The sequence below is a fragment of the Lampris incognitus genome, chromosome 15 (genome assembly GCF_029633865.1).
Source record: "Lampris incognitus isolate fLamInc1 chromosome 15, fLamInc1.hap2, whole genome shotgun sequence".
Taxonomy (NCBI): Eukaryota; Metazoa; Chordata; class Actinopteri; order Lampriformes; family Lampridae; genus Lampris; species Lampris incognitus.
In genome coordinates this window covers 26,240,313-26,259,342 of record NC_079225.1, presented here as the reverse complement: position 1 = coordinate 26,259,342, position 19,030 = coordinate 26,240,313, and the positions used below count along the sequence as shown (strand labels likewise).

At 43.4% G+C, this 19,030-nt stretch overlaps 3 protein-coding genes and 1 non-coding gene across 6 annotated transcripts in view; 1 reads left to right on the top strand and 3 right to left on the bottom strand.

The window, feature by feature from the left end:
• Positions 1 to 2,957, bottom strand: part of snap91b (synaptosome associated protein 91b) — a 36,413-nt gene extending 33,456 nt beyond the window's left edge. Inside the window, exon 1 of the mRNA XM_056295032.1 lies at positions 2,710 to 2,957. Within this exon, the coding sequence (XP_056151007.1) occupies positions 2,710 to 2,839 (130 nt within the window). The 5' untranslated portion in view covers positions 2,840 to 2,957. The remainder of the gene's footprint in view (positions 1 to 2,709) is intronic.
• Positions 2,958 to 4,471: 1,514 nt separating this feature from the next.
• On the top strand, positions 4,472 to 11,651 carry pgm3 (phosphoglucomutase 3). 2 transcript variants are annotated; one of them, XM_056294788.1, is made up of 13 exons: positions 4,472 to 4,544; positions 5,152 to 5,360; positions 5,854 to 6,038; positions 6,600 to 6,667; positions 6,796 to 6,929; positions 7,140 to 7,335; positions 8,236 to 8,393; positions 8,524 to 8,607; positions 8,734 to 8,832; positions 9,091 to 9,207; positions 9,416 to 9,538; positions 9,699 to 9,872; positions 10,854 to 11,651. In XM_056294788.1, exons 2-13 carry the CDS (start codon positions 5,154 to 5,156, stop codon positions 10,941 to 10,943), a joined length of 1,635 nt encoding a protein of 544 aa, XP_056150763.1. In that variant the 5' UTR covers positions 4,472 to 4,544; positions 5,152 to 5,153; the 3' UTR covers positions 10,944 to 11,651. The 2 variants fall into 2 exon arrangements, with proteins under 2 accessions (XP_056150763.1, XP_056150764.1); XM_056294789.1 differs by having other exon boundaries at positions 4,500 to 4,548.
• A 33-nt stretch (positions 11,652 to 11,684) lies between these two features.
• ngs (notochord granular surface) lies at positions 11,685 to 18,488 on the bottom strand. Of its 2 annotated transcripts, none has more exons than XM_056295027.1 (11): positions 18,206 to 18,488; positions 17,402 to 17,558; positions 16,545 to 16,694; positions 15,397 to 15,516; positions 15,140 to 15,235; positions 14,514 to 14,648; positions 13,679 to 13,789; positions 13,486 to 13,596; positions 13,106 to 13,230; positions 12,176 to 12,499; positions 11,685 to 11,987 (listed from the first exon to the last, which is right to left on the bottom strand). In XM_056295027.1, exons 1-11 carry the CDS (start codon positions 18,403 to 18,405, stop codon positions 11,894 to 11,896), a joined length of 1,623 nt encoding a protein of 540 aa, XP_056151002.1. In that variant the 5' UTR covers positions 18,406 to 18,488; the 3' UTR covers positions 11,685 to 11,893. The 2 variants fall into 2 exon arrangements, with proteins under 2 accessions (XP_056151002.1, XP_056151003.1); XM_056295028.1 differs by having other exon boundaries at positions 11,685 to 11,982.
• On the bottom strand, positions 17,973 to 18,044 carry trnaq-cug (transfer RNA glutamine (anticodon CUG)). Its single transcript has one exon. It is a non-coding gene; the product is annotated as a tRNA-Gln (tRNA).
• Positions 18,489 to 19,030: the final 542 nt, after the last annotated feature.

The window sequence follows — 19,030 nt, the reverse complement described above, 5'->3', positions numbered from 1 at the left end:
GTGTGGGGAAAGTGGAGCACCCGGAGGAAACTCACAGACATAGAGGGAATATGCAAACTCCACACTCTAACACTGACCCACATTGGTACTTCCCATATGTCAAATATGAGCTCAGCATCAAACTCCAAAACTTAGCATCAGATAGCCATTAATTTTCTTGGCCATATTTGGCTTGCTGATACATATCTTCATTGACGTGTCTTCATCAGAGCATCACACATTACATGCAGCCAGATTTATATAGTGCTGTGGTTACAAATTGCCAGGTACACAAATACACAAACACTTGTGTATTTGAGGTTTCACCACACTTGGAGTTTTATTGTGACGTCTGTGGAGTGAACTCAGTCTGTTGAAGTTTATGGCATAGCACCTCACAGCAGAAATAAATGCACTAGGTTGTGTACCTGCTACAATATTTTAACAACCTCAACACAACCGCAAAAAACTTAGTAGGTTGAATACTAAGTCTCATGTCAGAGTCACTTGAAGTGGAATATTTTGTAGTTTTGAGGTTTAAATTTCCCTCTTGGCCCTGAGTGTCCTGCCAAGATAAGAGTGAGAAAGGGGGACTGTGGCCTATATATACATGTAGCTTGTAGAATTGCCATGGAAAATTGGTACGGTATTTCCACACAAATCTCATCAACCCAATAAAATGCATATGGCAACATTGTCCATATGGTTGTCTATTCAGCTTGTTGATTCGTGTTGTAATTCTATAAGCTTTATTCCTACATTTAACTCTAGCATTCATGGATATAATAGGTAGTACAATTTTGTTCTTGTTGTTGGAGAAAGTGAGCTATGACTTGTACCGCCAATGGCAAAACTGTCCCACTGGTGTGTCCATTAACAACTGTAAGGTTTGAGTATATGATCCCAGGGTAAACACATGAGTGGACACACACACACACACACTTGTGCTTGTTGGTTGTCCATCGTGCCCGATGATGACCATCTTCTTCTATTTGAGGGTCCTTTGAGGACTCAGATAGCAGAAGATACCTGCGCAGAGATGGTTTTTAAAGTGGCATGGGGGGTGCGCTTCTCCCAACGCCACATGACTTGATTGTAGAGGAGATGGTTCCGATGGCAAGGGGGATCCCTAGACGACCGGCACCTCCACACAACTGCAGGGGGCTGCCGGAAATCCAGTTTTTCGGAAACCGCCTCGAAGCGTGCCGCCACAGCTTGCTTTTCTGTTGGGGTAAGCTCCCTTAGCCTTATGTCTTCCCAAACTCACCCACAAGGCAGCGGGGCAGTGGTTGATAGGTGCCAGGGCATGTCCACCAGGGTGGGCCTGCACACCATATCTCTGGGGCCCACTGCTGCTCCGAGATCCCCTGCCAAGTTAGCCTGGGGCCGCAAGACCCCAGTTACCACGTGTGGCCACGGGGAGGCCTGGCAGGAGTCTTGGTGAAGGAGAGGCTATGTACTGGCAAGGGAAGGCTTACACGCTAGGATGCTTCCCTATTCGCCACAAAGGCTAGCCAGCGGCAGCAAGCTAAGGGCAAGAAGGACACAAGCGGGTTGGAAGAACACATGCACCTTCCCTCCAACTACACACTGCTGCACTAGACGCATCACAACACCCTGTGTGTAGGTACACACACACACACACACACACACACACACACACACACACACACACACACACACACTGCAGAGGGAGAAAAAGAAGTGGTTTCCGACCCATGCTAGCATTAGCATTGTCACCTTTGGCTGTGTAAATAATGCAAGGCAGTCATTGGCTGATGGATGAATTATTCAACAGGGGAGAAGATCGCACGATATAAGGCCCTAGTCGAAGACACAAGCCTTGGCCTGTACAGGGACCACACACATACACAAAAATAGAGACTAACAATCTAAAACACATTCAGAGGTGATCACACCATCCATCAGCAGTATGCGGCGGAGTTCCATTGATCTGACTTTTGTGGCTCCGGCGTATGACAGTGATTAATCATGATTTGTCATGAGGTAACCCTGGCTGTCATTTCAAGATGGTGCTGGCAAAGCTGTGAGATTTGATATTTTTATTTAGCCAGGACACTGTTTTGGTGGGAGATTTTAAACTGAGAGTCTTAACTTACTTTGGACCTGTAGAAAGGCGTGGGCTTTACATTGGCGTAATGTAGATGTGGGTGTACAGAGAAGTGGAGGGTTGTCTCTATGTGGGCACATGCACACTCATGTAAACTGCTCTTTGTAGGCTCACAGGTGATAAGGACCCACTGTGACAGTTACGCCTATTCTTTAAATGGCCTGTCTACCTTTAATTATGACCTCTTTGTCTGTCTGTCTGTCTTGTCTTGTCTTCTCTCTCTCTCTCTCTCTCTCTCTCTCTCTCTCTCTCTCTCTCTCTCTCTCTCTCTCTCTCTCTCTCTCTCTCTCTCTCTCTCTCTCTCTCTCTCTCTCTCTCTCTCTCTCTCTCTCTCTCTCTTTCATCAGCCTCTGTGAGCTACCTTCACAGTGACCGGAGGTTGACACAAAGGGTCACCAGTGGGGCCATTATATTAAGCTAGGGGAAGGAAAATACATAATAAAGGGAAAATAAGTAATATAGTTCCTAATGAGTGTGTGTGTGTGTGTATGTGTGAGACAGAGCGAGAGAGGGGGGGGATAATTTGTCTATAGTAGGTGAGGGTTCTATAGACTCGTTTTCAGAGCTACCCTGTGGGGTATAACCGCGGGCACACTTACACTCCAGGTGCTTCTTCTTGGGCGCCATCACTTCATGAGTGGTGGCTTTGCAGACGGCGCGTGCCATATCTGATCCCGTTAGCTGGTACTGCGCAGCAGCGATGCGATCCGTGAGCGTCTGCCCCGACATTTTCTCTCTCTCTCTCTTGATTAGACCACCTCAGGATTGCACCAAGAACGGCAAAAAAAATAGAAGAAGAAACTAAAACTGCTTATCCGGGGTTTCTGACACCGATTGCGGCGTCTTCCTCCTCGAATCCCCTGATGTGTAGGCCCGTGACCTTCTCTGTGGACGACAAAAAGAAAAAAAGAAAAAGAGACAAGATCGGTTCACATGAATGAGAAAAAAAAGGTTTTTTTTTTTTTACATCAGATATTTCGGTCACGTTGATATTATGCTCGGTGACATGGGCGGACTTACGCAAGGTCGCAAATTCCCTCGGCTTGTCCGGTTTTAGGCTACGGCTCTTCAATTCAGCACCTTGGACAGCTAAAAGCCACACAGTTACGTAACACTCGGCAGGCAATGAGGCGTATTTTCTCGCCCCCGCTGCAATAATGTAGAAGGGGAAAAAAGGCAAGTAGAAAAATGCTAAACAAGCGAAGCCCCTGTGTAACCCCTGCAGAATTGTTATTAAAAATGTCGCACCTATGTCAAAAATCCATGGGTCGGTCAAATATTCCGTTTGGAGGGGACATCGGCCGGCTGCTTATTTCCCCGCATGAACGCTCGGAAAAGCTTTCGGATGTCTGGTTTTGAAAGATGTGAGCGGATAAAGCAACTGTTTGGTCTGATCAGCAGTGTCCGCTTGTGAGCGTCGGTCGGCCCTCTCCTCGGTCGACAGTAGATGCGCGCCACTCCCCGGTGGCGTTCGCCAACGCTGCGCGGCGCAAAAAAAGGAAGAAAAAAAAAGAAAAGATGGAAGAGTTCCCTGCCTTCCTTCCCTGTGGTTTATTTATTAACTGAAGCTCTCTGCGTGCCTATCGACACTTGTCCACCCCGAGCATCGGTGGCTGAACAAGACGGAATGACAACTCGTCAAACAAACCTACACACGACCCGTCCCACGCGCAAACACGATGGCGTGTTCTTAAAGGGGGAGCACGGACGCGTTTCCACGATGCGCCAAAGGGTTAATTTACTGGAGCTTATGCGCTGCTGCTGCTGCATGTGGGCCTATATGCATCAAGCAGGTTTGCACGATATCTGAACCCACAGACGGGACATAATGGTGGAACTAACAGTTGATCCCCCCCTAATGTGATATCATTTAGCGTGGTAAATGTATACCACAGTGGACTTGGGTCTTGTTTGCAGTCAGCCGGTATTATGACTATGTTGGCTATACTACATGGTATTATGACTATGTTGTCCCACAGCAACATCTCCAAGGCAAGGATAAACAGATTATCAACAAAATGTCTGCATTTCAATTTCCGAGGGTTCTAGGACTGAAAGGCGCTTTTCGTGCTTTTGAGCAGGAACGCGTGTGCGTGCGCGTGCGTGTGCGTGTGTGAGCCAGAAAAGGTAGGCTAAAGCTTATGACTTTAAGGGAGATGGTAGTCAATCACCGAATAGGAAAAAAAACGTAAAAGAAAACGAGCTATTCTTCTCCAATGATTTGTGCTCTGCAGTAAAATCAAATAAAACGCCGTGACTATAAGCGGCGAAACACGAATTCCGCCGCATTTGTCAGCGCGCCTGTATTTATTCAGTGAAAAAAGCGCCCTACCCGCGTGACGTGACGTATCCGGAAGTGCAGCCACGTCGCCAGTGGAGGGCTAAACAGGAAAATTTCCATTCGCTGTCTTGCTGAATCTCTCAAGAAATACAAGTCAGTAAGTTTAATGAAACGACTTTTCAGCTCGCAATGCGAACTGATGTTTTATTTGAGAGTTAATGTTTCGTTGCTAGTTTTGCTCGACAGTTGGTCTCGTTCAGTTATAAACTCAATGAACAACTGCCGCATTTTATTGAGCTTATCTCCCTTAGTGGGTTGGTTGCTAATATGCACCATCGGTTGTTATTGTAAACTTTGTCCTTATTTTGTTCCGATCATTTCGGTTGACGTTCTAATTCATTATTTTCATCAGACATTTTTAAACATGAAGTAGGCTGTCTTTAACACAGTTAGCTGCTTGCAGCGTGTTTGATTTGCAAAGTTTACTTAAACCAGAAATTTATCTTATATTCCGGCTATTAGGCTGACTGTTGGAAATAAGACAGGACGAAGCTCAAATTTGCTCCAGTCAGAGGTTTTGACAAATAAAGTAGGTTCTATTGGCTACTCGTGTAGTTCACATGCTATTTAGCTTAAACGCTTTCTGTGAAATTAAACAACAACAGCTCTACCATAAACCTATCTACTGCATACGTGATAAACTTTTTTCTACTTAAAGAGAGACATTACTAAAACTTCTCGTTATGGTCATGTATTTCAGTAATGGCCCAGTTTCAAGAAGTAACCCAGAAGTCCATGCAGCATCCCAAACCCAAGGGCTTGGATCTGCAGTATGGCACTGCTGGCTTTAGAGACAACGCCCAACACCTGGACCACATCATGTTCCGAATGGGCCTACTAGCCACACTCCGCTCCAAAAAGACCAAAGCCACCATCGGAGTGATGGTCACTGCCTCACACAATCCTGAGGTGGCGAAGACATTCAAATATATTAACCTCTCTTCTTATCTTGAATTAAGGTTTTCCGGCTGCAGCATGGACTGTACTGTCATTACTTTAGATTAAAAAAAATTATGAGGGAATTCAGGGTTAATGTTTAAAGCTGTAACCTAGTCTATTTCAGTCAGAAATTGTTGTCCATGGACACGGCACAAGTTACAGTTCATCTTCTGTTACTATTTTTGTGGGAAGGTTGCCTTGTATTGATTAATTTTCACTTTATACTTGATCTCTCTCCCTCCTTCTTTCTTTCTTCACTTTCTTCCATCTGTCTCTCTCCTTCCTGCCTCTCTTACTCACACACACACACACACACACACACACACACACACACACACACACACACACACACACACACACACACACACACACACACACACACACCTTTTAGATTTATATCCATTACCCTTTCTATTTTCAAACTTTTGCCCAACTTAGTTCATCTTCTATCTTGCCTTTCTAGGAAGACAATGGGGTGAAGCTGATTGACCCTATGGGGGAGATGGTGACCCCGGCCTGGGAGGTCTATGCCACCCAGTTAGCCAATGCAGAGGAAGAAGATTTGCTAACCGCTCTAAAAGACATCATAGAGAGGGAGGGCATAAACCTGGCCGAGGAAGCCAATGTTTTTGTGGGAAAAGATACCAGGTAAAAGGTATTGGTGTCTGGTTCTCATAGAGACTGAAAAGAAACATCAAAAATTGCCAAATATTTCAGTTGACATAGATGGCATATATATCGCTTGTTTCACTTGCTTGCTTAAAAATATGGTGTGTATTAGAAACTATTAGTGTTGTTGAATGTATACCCCTCTCACCTGTTTATAAATTTGCCCTCTGTATTTGCATCCTAATGCTTAACCAGTGTTGTATACAATGCTGTGTTGGCTATTCATTGACCTTCATGCCTTTGTGATGGAAGGATTTGTGTATAAAAAAAATATACAAAATGGTAAATGTATATTCAACATTTACCATGATACAGACCATCTGTTGATAGAGACATTTAAGAAATTTGATCAAGCCACTTGCATTGAGACAAAATGGCTTAAATACATGCTTGAGAATATTCTAGCATACATTGGTGACACACACGTTTCCAAACAAAAAACATCTCACTTCATATGATGACCTTTTAATAAATTAACCATTTGAAAAGTTTATCAGGAGCACCTATAGCCATCAGGTACAATGTGTCCTCTAACTGTAGGAGCAGTAGTGCCAGCCTATCACAGGCAGTGTTGGATGGAGTCTCTGCCCTTGGTGGTCACAGTAAAGGCAAGTTTAATCATTCAAGTATGCCTACATGTAATTGCTTGGTTATTTTTTATTTCATTCATTTCCATTAAAAAATGTCCCGTTCTGTTTTTGTTTTTGATTTTTCCTGTATTCCTTTATTCTACTAGACTATGGTTTGGTGACCACACCTCAGCTCCATTACATGGTGTGCTGCCAGAACACACAAGGTCGATACGGAGAAGCTACAGTAGAGGGATACTACAACAAATTGTCCCAAGCTTTCCTTCAACTCACCAGTGATGTAAGAAAATACTGTGTGTCTATTTGTGCTCTTGTCCATAATTGTATGATTGTGAATTTGCATATGTTAGCCAGCAAACACCTGTAATTTTGCCCAAAACACTACATGATAAGATAACAAGACCTCAACTATTTAACACTCTTCTCATCCATTTATTATCCTAACCAATCCTGCCCTCTGTCAATTCATCTGTCTTTTTCCCTCTGGTAGGTGCCCAATCGAACAGATGACCAGAAGCACCTTGTGGTAGATGGTGCCAATGGGATTGGGGCTCTGAAGATTCGGGAGATGGAAGGACACATAAAGAAGGGGCTTCAGATATCCCTTTTCAACGATGGCACTGGTGGAAAGCTCAACTACCAGTGTGGAGCTGACTTTGTCAAAGTGCAACAGAAAGCTCCTGCAGGTATGACTAAGCCATTTAGATCTGAGATGGTGTTGTCAAATAATCCAAAGTGATTTCTAATGCATGTAATTACATTACTGGGTCTAAAACAGTAGCAATTACAAAACGGGACTGATAGAGGGGTTTGGTGTTTTGCTCAAGGAAACCTAAACCAGGCCATTGCTTTACACCATGGAGCGATTGGACCCAGGTCATCCACTTTGAATGGTGATCTACCTGTCCACTGCTTCAACCTGTTCTGCTGCAAACATTAGGATTAGAGCATATGTGATTGTGTATACTCTTGTGTGGGCAACTGTTAGTGCATTGCCAATGCCATTGCAAGAGGAGGTGAAAATCGTATTCATATCATCAAATAATTTACTCATTAATGCTGTTGTCTCCCCTGGTGATATTGATATTGATTTGGTCATGACAGACATTACGGTGAGTATTAGTTAATTACACATCTTACCTACCTTACTTCTTATCTATGCTTTATACTCAGCAATATTTGACACTTTTATTATAGCACATAATGACTGGCCATATAAACGGCAGATTTGGTGTTATGACCTTTGATCCATCTGCTCTAACATCAAAGGTCCCACGCTTGACCACTAGGTAGAGACTATTCAGCAACTTGCCAAAAACTTTCTACTGTTCATGGTCTCAACCTCATCTCACTTTACTTTTATATTTACATTTTGTAGCCCTTTAAATAACTGACCCCAGAGTGACTTATTACATTTACCTTCATCTTGAGCGAAAACATAGTAAACTGACTTTGTCACTCAGATGTAAGGACAATGTCTCTCTCTTTCCCTCTATCACTGTATCTCTCCATTTCTCGCTCTCTCTTACTCTCTCTTTCACTTTCTCTTGCTCTTTATCCCTTCGTCTCTCCTACTTTCTCCATAGATATTAAGATGAATGTGGGAGAGCGTTGCTGTTCATTCGATGGCGATGCGGATCGTATAGTGTATTACTACAGTGACACTGAAGGAAGGTTCCATCTGCTGGATGGAGACAAGATAGCCACACTTATCAGTACTTTCCTCAAAGAGTTGCTCACACAGGTATATTCTCTCACACGCACAAAAAATACACCATGAGTAGGCTCTAGCTAAAACTCATTAGTCTTATCTTTATGAAGTCAGACAGGCAGACGCATACATTGACATAGATATGCATTATGTTTTTCATTAGGCTGGCCTCAACCTAAAGATAGCGGTTGTGCAAACTGCTTATGCAAATGGCAGCTCAACACACTACCTGGAGGATACTATGAAAGTAAGAACTCAAATACTCTTTCTCTTGCTGTCATACACATACAAACACACAAGTGTAATGAAGAAATTCAAGAATATGTTCATTTCTTTTTGCGAGTTATCTGTTCAAACCTTACTTTGATTTTAGGTAATAGTGAGGTGTACCAAGACTGGAGTTAAGCACCTTCACCACGCAGCCCAGGAGTTTGACATAGGTGTGTACTTCGAGGCCAATGGCCATGGAACGGTGAGTCAATTGCGCGCGTGCACACACACACAAAATACAAATGCACAGAGATCAAACTGAACACCAGTGATACTAGACGACACCTGTAAACCTCTGGAAATGGTGGTATTGCATTGTGAATTGTTAAAGTGCTGACATTTTTTCTAATTATTTCTCTGCGGTGATACTGGATCTGGAGTAATAAATTACTTATTAATTTATATTATTGATTGCATTCAGTATTACGACTTATTCATACTGTGGTTTTGTTGTGGTCAGGTGTTGTTCAGTAAAGCTGCTGAGGAGAAGATCCAGCAATTAGTCGATTCCAGCTCAAGTGATGAAAGGAGGAGCGCAGCTATACTGCTGCACAACACTGTCAACCTCATTAACCAGGTAGACAGACAGACACCCACAAACACAAAATTATTGTATTATCATATGGTGAGATCATTAGACTCACTCACAGTTCCATAGAAGTTATATGCTATAAGGTTATGTTGTCATTGGTGTTCTTTTTCTTGCCAGATGATAATTACATTGGAAATATACATATTTTTAATATCATTTATTGGATTTCTTATAGTCTTTTCTTTTACTGTAGACAGTAGGTGATGCCATTTCTGACATGCTAATAATTGAAGCTATACTAGCCATCAAGGGCATGACTGTCCAACAGTGGGATGCCATCTACACTGACCTGCCCAACAGGCAGCTCAAAGTCAAGGTGTGTATGTGTGTAGTTGTTTCTAGACGCACCACATCTACTCAGCCCAATACAAGTCGGACTTGGAAAATTTCTTGTCTTCCATAAACTAGCTCTTCTTCCAGGCTTTATAGTACTTTGCCACAGTCTTAACGCCACTGTGTTCTCCCTTGTTCTGAAGGTGTCAGACCGCAGGGTGATAGACACTACAGATGCAGAGAGACGCACAGTGAGCCCAGCAGGACTTCAGGGGGCCATCGACAGCTTGGTAAAAAAGTACAGAAAGGCGCGTTCCTTTGTCAGGCCCTCCGGTACAGAGGATGTGGTCAGAGTATACGCTGAAGCCGAGACACAGGTGAGAACTAGGGGTGCAAACGTTCACCATTTCGAGCTGATTCACTGGGCTTAATGTTAAAGATGTGCCTACATTGATTCAAACAGTTTGTATCAGACAAAAGTTAATAGGGAATCATGTAAAAATTGATGCAGGCTTCAGTGTGTCAGTAAAGCTCTATTATATGTGTATCTTTTGTTTTGTTTTTTTAGCATCTGATAATTGCTATAGCTGCTCCTTTTGCTTTGTTTTTTCCCTGTGTTTTTTTTTTCAAAGCTGTCTCCCTCAATATGCTTTTCTTTCTCTGTGCCAGCTGGAGAAGGCTCACACGCACGCTACATGAGCCCCCCACCCTTTGCTCGTATAACACCAATTTTCCGCCCCTCTCCCCTCTGTGCATTCCACTCCCCATTGTTTTAAGGATGTCGACAGACCATGAGGAAATGTACAATACACCACCAAACACATAGATCACAAGTGTGGGCCAACCTTTGCTTTTATAAAAGTTACATTGATTTTCATGTTTTGCTACCAACAAATGAGATTGCAAATAGGATATTAACAGTCTTTATCATGACTGCATTTAGTAGATGTGCATTAGAATTTTGGCTCTAAAACTATAGCATTAGTAGAATAAAAGTGGATCTGCTTGCACTATTGTGTCACACTGTATTGAATTGCATAAAATCGCACTGCATTGTCAAGAAAGGATGGAATCCAATCATATCGGCCTTTTGACTGCTTAAAATGGATCTAGATGAATCAGATTGTTGATTGCGTATCAAGATGCAAATCATATTGGCCTTGGAGGGTGAGATGCACCCCTCCTAGTGAGAACGACAGCCCAACTATTGTTTTTGTCTTTTGTTTTTCTCTAACCCTCCGTCTACCATTTTCCCTCACCCTCTGACAGTGAACATTGTCACTATAGGGGGAAAAATGCCTGTGGGTGTTTGCATTGTGGATAATGCTGATGTTGTACATATGCTGCTTGTATTTTAGGAGAGTGCTGATGCCCTGGCAAATGAAGTCAGCCTCGCTGTGTATCGCCTTGCAGGGGGAGTAGGAGATGAACCCAAGCTCTTACAGTAAAGATATATATATATACACACACAGCCTATGCACTTCTTTGAATAATCTTGTATTTTTAAAATATTGGTTCTCCCTTGAATACATGATTTTCAAAAGCAATGGTTGAACAATATTGCCTTTTTGGGAATGGCCCAAATGACTTTATACTGTAAATTGCACTCAGGATTAAGGTATTAAACAGTGCGTTTGCATATCTTTATATTCCTGTTTTGCTGTAAAAGAAAAGTACCCATGGAATGAGACAATGAAGGCAGTCGATGCTAAATCAGCAGTTGGCCTCCATACAGTACTGTTTGTGCAGCACATCTGAACCTGACTGTATGAATGTGCGTAAGATACAATTTACTCACTATGTAATGTAATTAAGGTATGAATTACCTGTCTGCCATGAAATGAGTTTTTATTATATGTAGCTCTAGCTCCTATTGTGGAGTTAACTGTAATCTATATGCTATTTTGTTTTTTTGAATAATTTTTTATGATGGTGTAAAGGAGAAGAAGGTTTACATGGGGCAATTGTCCAGATCTCAATGGGGAGGATTATGCTGCTATAGTTGACTTCCATAAATAGAGGTAAATGAATCAATGAGGAAAATGTGAATAAAATGATGAAAAGTGATTTAAAGGTTTCTCTCTTTAGGTAGACTTAAACCGGTGTTATAACTCCAGTTTTTAAAATTACATACTTGTTCAAATAAAGAGCAAACTGGGAACATTTATGAATGCTTTCTGTTTATTTGTTTCCCTTAAAGATATGTTCCTAACACAGGAGGATTAGGAAGAGCAAACAAGAAAGCAATGAGAGACTCGGGGAGAGTGGGTTAAAGATAAAGCACAGAGAGCGATACATGGCACATCATTTGAAGTGGTGAACTTCAAACTTAGTCTTTAAATTTAAAATGTAAAGCAGAGATTAGCATAGCAAGATTTGGGGAAGAGGGTTCAACATCCTATTCCTCGTCTGTGTCTTCAGCCGCTCCAGAAATGGTAATGGTGCACTCCTGTGTGTCACTCTCATAAGTGTCCTCATCCGTCTTAACTGTTCTAGGAAGAGAGGGTGGCAGGTGGCAATATATAATGTTAAAAAACATTACAATTCAGTACGGACAGATAACGATTTGGAAGCTCAATGTAAACGCCTGCAAGTCCCTAACAGACCGAGCTTCCCTAGCTCCCAAAAATATGAGGCGGAATGTTCCGTAAGTTACATCGCCCCTTTTTTTTCCTCTCACCTGATGAGGAGAGTCTTCCTCTCGGACATTTCGGTCGCTTGTTCCTTTATGTAGCTGTGTGTCTGGCTCTCTGATGAGATCACTTCTACTTGTCCCCGATTAGCATTCGCGGCCAACTCAGTCCCATCATCGGTCCTGCTGGTGGGGGCTCCACCGAGCCCCGCAGCCATCGGAGGCAGAGACCCGGCAGGGCCTGAGCTCACAAAAACTGAGGCTGAGGAAGCCCGGATGCTGTCAGTACCAGCAAGGATGACTGCTCCTCCTGTCAGCGACATGCTGCGGACCATGGTGTTCAGACGGCTGTCCTCCCCCTCAATCAATTTCCTGTCAGATGGACATACACCAAGGCAATGAAACTAAATACCCTGTATGTGGGGCCACACATTTGCAGTAACATTCCTATGTGCAATAGAATAGAATACACTTTTATTTGTCATTTGTACATACATACAATGAAATTTACTCTCTGCATTTAACCCATCCTAGCTGTGTAGCTAGGAGCAGTGGGCAGCCGCCATGCAACACCTGGGGACCAACTCCAGTGATTTCTTCCTATTGCCTTGGTCAGGGGCACAGACAAGAGTATTAACCCTAACACGCATGTCTTTTTGATGGTGGGAGGAAACCGAAGTGCCTGGGGGAAACCCACACAGACACAGGGAGAACATGCAAACTCCACACAGAAAGGACCTGGGACGGCCTGGGGTTTGAACCCAGGACCTTCTTGCTGTGAGGCAACAGTGATGACAACCGGGCTACCATGCCGCCCAATAACACTACCCTTTATAGGGTTTTTTCTGAATAAAGAGCCCAAGAATTGAAGCACGCTGTCTTACATTTAACACTTGACCTTTAAATATTTAGTCAGCATGATCATCAGCTCCCCTAAGGTTAACCCTCACCCGGCACCCGTGTCTGTATTCACTTCACCTGTAGGCTATTATCTCTATCTCCAGGGCCATCTTGACATTCAGCAGGTCTTGGTATTCCCGCAGCAGCAGAGCAGTTTTCTCCTTGGTCACCTTTAGTTCCAGTTTTACTGCCTCTATACGCTCCTGTGGTAATCAAATAATGAGAATGGAACAGAATTGATTTTCTTAGGAGGATTTCTGCAACCGTATGACCGGCATTTTGAAGAATTGCCGAGGTGTGTGCAGAACATTTACATTAGGCCATTATATATAGCCACAGTAAATATCAATGCGTGCCATTATAGATTGAAGACAAGCAAAAGAGAGCAGTGTCCAGGAATAGTTATCTGTTCATTTCTACTACCAGATTTTAGGACAATCAGATTTTAATTAGTTTACCTGCAATACCTCCTCCTTCTTCTTGTGCCTCTCCACTGCATCACGGATCTGAGCCTCCCAATACTCACTCCTGGTTTTCAGTGCATCAAGCTCACTCTCCTTGCTGAGGACCTACACAGACACACACAAACGTGTTAATATAAACAATAAGGAGTAGTGATAACCACATAGAGAGTTCCATAAATATACTTACATCTTTCTTATAGCCCGCTATTTCCTCTCTTACACTGCGGACACTTTGAACGTGTTTGGTCGACGCGTTGCCCAGGTCCTGAAACCTTGTCTTATACCAGGCATCCATTTCCTGTGAACAGTGCAAAGACTACATGTGAACAGTTGAAACAACATGCGATCTGCATCAACCATTTTTTTTAAAATCTTTTACATTTCATATTCTAGTAGTAATTAACACAAGTAAAGTTCAATGAAATAGTTTGAAACACTACCTTTGAACAAGCATAAAAAGACTTGGTATCTGCATGTACCAAGTATTTGATGTGTGCAAAATGTGCATGCTAATTTTTTCTTCTTTTTTTTTTGGACCCCCCCCCCTTTCTTCCCCAATTATACCCGGCCAATTACCCTACTCTTCTTAGCTGTCCCGGTCGCTGCTCCACCCCCTCTGCCGATCCGGGGAGGGCTGCAGACTACCACATGCTTCCTCCGATACACGTGGAGTCACCAGCTGCTTCTTTTCCCCTGACAGTGAGGAGTTTCACCAGGGGGGACGTGTGGGAGGAACACGCTATTCCCCCCAGTTCCCCCTTCCCCCTGAACAGGCGCCCCAACCGACCAGAGGAGGCGCTAGTGCATCGGACCAGGACACATATCCACATCCGGCTTCCCAACCGCAGACATGGCCAACAGTATCCATAGAGATGCCAGACCAAACCGGCGGTAACACGGGGATTCGAACGGGCAATCCCCATGATGGTAGGCAACAGAATAACATAACAGACTGCTAGGCTACCCAGACGCCCGTGCACGCTAATTTTTAAACATGTTGTGGCTTTGCTGTCCCTCTGTACCTGGAGGTTTTTGGCAGCGATGTTGTCATATTGGGATTGGATTTGACGGATGGCAGAGGAAATGTCCGGCAGGCCAAAGGTCAGGTCCACCTCGGATGTTGATAAATACATTTGTCGCATCAGCTCCTCGATTTCCTTTGTGGGGATCACAGTCAGAGGTTAAGAACAAAAAATGGTCACATTAGTGTTGATGCTGCTAGGCTTTTCTTTTTAAATAAGGGTTGGTTTCTGCATTCTTGACACAAGTTTTTTGTTTTACTCTTAAGTAGTTCTGGTTATACTTAGTAAGCACCATATATTTGCACACTGTTTGATTAGCTGAGGAGTACTGTGATAAATTGAAGTGTTTTCAACTCTTACCTACACTCGTCCTAATCCTACTTCACCACCACAACACTACAAACACCCTACATCTTTACAAAGAGATTACCATTGGTCTGTTTACATCCTGCCCATGTCTTCTAGTCAACAGTGTCTCCACTTAAGCATTATCTGTCTTAAACATGATAACCATTTTGTTAAAGTAAGTGTGTTAAAATGAATGGCGTTCTGCTATCCAGGCATTGACTCAAGAACTCAGCCTGCATTAGGTGACAGGTGGATAGACACACTTGACTGTACATTACCTCCTTGTGCACTCGTTGCAGGAACGCCAGCTCCACTTCCAGGTTCTCCAGCCGCCTCTCCAGAGAGATACGTGCCGAGGTCGCTTTGTCTACATTCTTGAAGACCGTATATATGGTTGAAATGATTGGGTATTGTAAGGTCAATATTTGTCGAAACACTTGAGCAATACCAGCATCGTGTTAACTCTAATGGTCAGGAGTTAGTATTTCAAGTGATGTGTCCGTGTTTTTTCCATAAAGTTTCCACGGTGTCTTACCGGCCTGAAAGCCTCAATCTCCTGCTCAGCTTTCCTCCTGGCTGCAAGAACATCATCATACTTTGCCTTCAGCACCTCCAGCTGCCCTGACATGGCCTCCTTCGCTGCCAAAGCCAGGTCCTAAACACCAGAGACACCACCATTAAACAGTTGTTGAATGGTGAAAAAATGCAATGGGTAATAAGGTGAGCAGCACCAGTGTTATCCAAAAATCACTCTCACGAACATTGTGAAAGATGTTTGAAAACTGTGCAGTGTTTGATTGTGGCACATTGATTTGGGTTAAACTCTCATGACGTAGCCAGAACGGCTGAAAAATGTTCTGAATGTTACAACACATATTTGTTGGGGGGGGGTAATAAAAATGAGAATGTGCTGTTGAAATCTTACAGATATTCATTCATTCATTCATTATCCAAACCACTTATCCTTACTCAGGGTCGTGGGGATGCTGGAGCCTATCCCAGCAGCCCATCCCAGCAGTCATTGGGCAGCAGGCGGGGAGACACCCTGGACAGGCCAGGGACAATTTAATATGGCTGATTCACCTGACCTACGTGTCTTTGGACTGTGGGAGGAAACCGGAGCACCCAGAGGAAACCCACACAGACATGGGGAGAACATGCAAAGTCCACACAGAGGACGACCTGGGATGACCCCCAAGGTTGGACTACCCCAGGGCTCGAACCCAGAACCTTCTTGCTGTGAGGCCACCACGCTAACCACTGCACCACCATGCTGCCCACTGCATCACCCTTACAGATATATAAATCATTTATGGTTATGACCAGATTTGCACTATAAAAAAAGTATTTTTATTCACATAGGAGTCAACTTATCCCTACCTTGGGGCAAGTTACACCAGGAGATCTCTTTGTTTTAAGTCATATTTTCCCACCCCATTTTTTGCAAATGCATATTTATTATCATTTACTACAGTACTAACATTCTGAAATTTCGGGGGGTTTCCTTCATTTTATTTATTTTTTTGCCTCTTTCATTTTTCATTGCTGAGAAGTTGCTTTGAGTTAAAATTCTGTTCATCGTGCCCCATTCACCCCTTCTTTTGTGGTGCAGTTAAATCTGTAAGCAGGTGGTAAGGTAGTCTGTCGATGTGTGTTGTGGTAATGAGACATGGCTTCCCTCACCCTCTGGACTCTCATCTGCTCAGCCATCCTGTTGAGCTCCTTCAGCTGGGCCTCGTACAGCTGCTGGAGACCTGATGGCTTGCTGTACCGGTCCTGCAGGGCCTCAATCTCAGCCTCCAGTAGCTTGTTCTGGGACTCTAAGGTGCGCACCTACATAGATGAGTGCAAGGAATGCTGTGTTACTATACTGCACATGGAGGTAACTGAGGAAACTTACACAACAGATTTCTATGTGGGGGGGGGCTAAAGGAATGGAAGAGGAGGTGAAATTTCAGTGTTTTAAACATAATGTGCACTACGTGATGATATAACAGCAATATGTATATTATGTCAAAGGATGAAAATGAAGTAGAACCAACAACAGAGGTGTACCTAACCAAGAGCTTTAAGATTTGATTTTGATTTTTTTTTTATCCTGTACCAGTTCTTTGTGCTTGTGCATGTGCGTGCGTGCGTGTTCTTGTACTTCTATCTTTGTGAGCATCAATTTGAGTTCTTAAACATCAGAGTGAAGACATTTTGGCCAGTCCTCATTTCTATAAAGGTATATTTTGGGGTTAGGATTAAGGATTTAGGATTTGGGTTTAGGGTTAGAATTAGGATTAGGTTAAGGTTAGGGTGAGGATTAAGGTTAGGCATGTAGTTCTGATGGTTAAGGTTAGGGAACGAAAGGAGTCAATGAGGGGTCCTCAAGAAGATACAAGCACAAGAATGTGTGTGTGTGTGTGTGTGTGTGTGTGTGTGTGTGTGTGTGTGTGTGTGTGTGTGTGTGTGTGTGTGTGTGTGTGTGTGTGTGTGCTCCCACACATGAGAGAGAGAGCGCAAACAAAAAAAAAGTACATTTTGGTGGCTCTTGCCTTTTCAATATAGACTGCCAGACGGTCATTGAGAGCTATCATCTCCTGCCTCTCACTGGTGCGAGTGCTCATAAAGGCCTGGTTTTCAGCTGCAGCAGCATCCAGATCCAGTTTCGGCCCAAGCCCCATGGACATCCCAAAACAAAGGGTCGCCATACTTGTACCGCCGCAGGCAGAAAAATATTAGGACATCTATCAACCAATGGGTGCATTCATCTCATATCATATTGCAGATCACTTTCCATGCATCCAAACTTGCAGACTGATTTTGATCTCATGAAAGGGTGGCTCCTTGATATTCTTCTATTCAGTATATCTTTCTGTTTCTATTGTTTTCCATTAAATCAATGGGTTGTTGTTCGTGGACATAAAAGTACTGAAAATACTTTAATTGTCTGCATTTTGTAAAAAAAAGTACAATTGTCACCTAAGATCCAATTCACAAATATTAATGAGAATTAGACCCACTTAACATCGAATATTCACGAGAACTAGAACCAATTAACATTGTGGGGTTCTTTGTTTAAGGTGATAGGTTTCAAATCTGAACGGTGCCAAACAAATAATTACAAGGTCCCACCGAGATTTGAACTCGGATCGCTGGATTCAGAGTCCAGAGTGCTAACCATTACACCATGGAACCGTATGAGTCCCCCGGAGTAATTGCTGAACTAACAAATTAAAAAATATTGAACGTTTCATCACGATTTGTTCATGGTTTACAGACATACATGCAAAATTTAATGGGAATACTGGTTTTGATCCGACTTTAAGACCTAAACACCTTGGGGGTAATAGACTTACCTGTTCGTGCGGGACCTGTTGGAGAGTGCCCTGCGCTCCACCGTCGTCTCTCCACGTCGGGTGTAGCTGGCTGACCGATGGCGGAGCTCTCTGCGGGCCGGAGACGGACTCAGCACCCGGACATGATGGACAAAAGGCACGGCCGTGGTGCCCTCGAAGTGACGGCGGTATGAAGACACCCTCTCTGGACTGTGGCTCATGGTTGTGCCCTGCAACTTCCGCAACGCTGCAAAGTGTGTTGAACGTGATCAGACTTCTCCTCAACCAAGGGTGGGGGTCTCCATACTTATATATATGCCAGTAATAACACACGCCATCCCCGCCCGGCCCACAGTGAAAGACGCATGATGCTTTAAACATTAGAGGAATGTCGAACCTGCCGTTCCCAAGGCTGACCGTCCCCACAAATATCTATCAAAGCCCCGTCAAAAGATAAAGTTATTAAGATGGAGGGCCGTATGACTTTTAAATGCCCGAGGAGCTCCAGTTTGTGCCACTGGGATAACATGTGACATGCAGTAACCTAAACTATAACGCGGTTTTACCCCCGCCAGTGTTCGAGATGTGCCGCTTTATTAATCAATATAATTTGAGAAAAATATTTTGTCATGCACCGGTGCCCTATTTTTCGCCCGAGATTCTGAAAATGTATGATCGACAATATTTTACTCTCACTCAACATATGGGAAACACAGAGAAGAAAAGAAAAAATAAATAAGTGTTGATCAAAAGACTATAACGACCCATTCTTTTTTCTTTTCTCTTTCTTCTTCTTCAGATTACTGGCTGGAACTAACGTCCCGGAACCACAGTGGCAGATTCGCT

Bases quoted from the DNA above. Each gene is read 5' to 3' on its own strand.
- ngs (XM_056295027.1), bottom strand. From the start codon at position 18,405: ATGAGCCACAGTCCAGAGAGGGTGTCTTCATACCGCCGTCACTTCGAG. The intron at 13,790-14,513 runs GTACAGAGGGAC...CACTGTTCACAG, and splicing joins TCGCTGCCAAAAACCTCCAG to GAAATGGATGCCTGGTATAA. The intron at 12,500-13,105 runs GTGAAGTGAATA...TCCATCTGACAG, and splicing joins ATAGAGATAATAGCCTACAG to GAAATTGATTGAGGGGGAGG.
- pgm3 (XM_056294788.1), top strand. From the start codon at position 5,154: ATGGCCCAGTTTCAAGAAGTAACCCAGAAGTCCATGCAGCATCCCAAA. The intron at 8,608-8,733 runs GTAAGAACTCAA...CTTTGATTTTAG, and splicing joins ACCTGGAGGATACTATGAAA to GTAATAGTGAGGTGTACCAA. The intron at 9,208-9,415 runs GTAGACAGACAG...CTTTTACTGTAG, and splicing joins CTGTCAACCTCATTAACCAG to ACAGTAGGTGATGCCATTTC.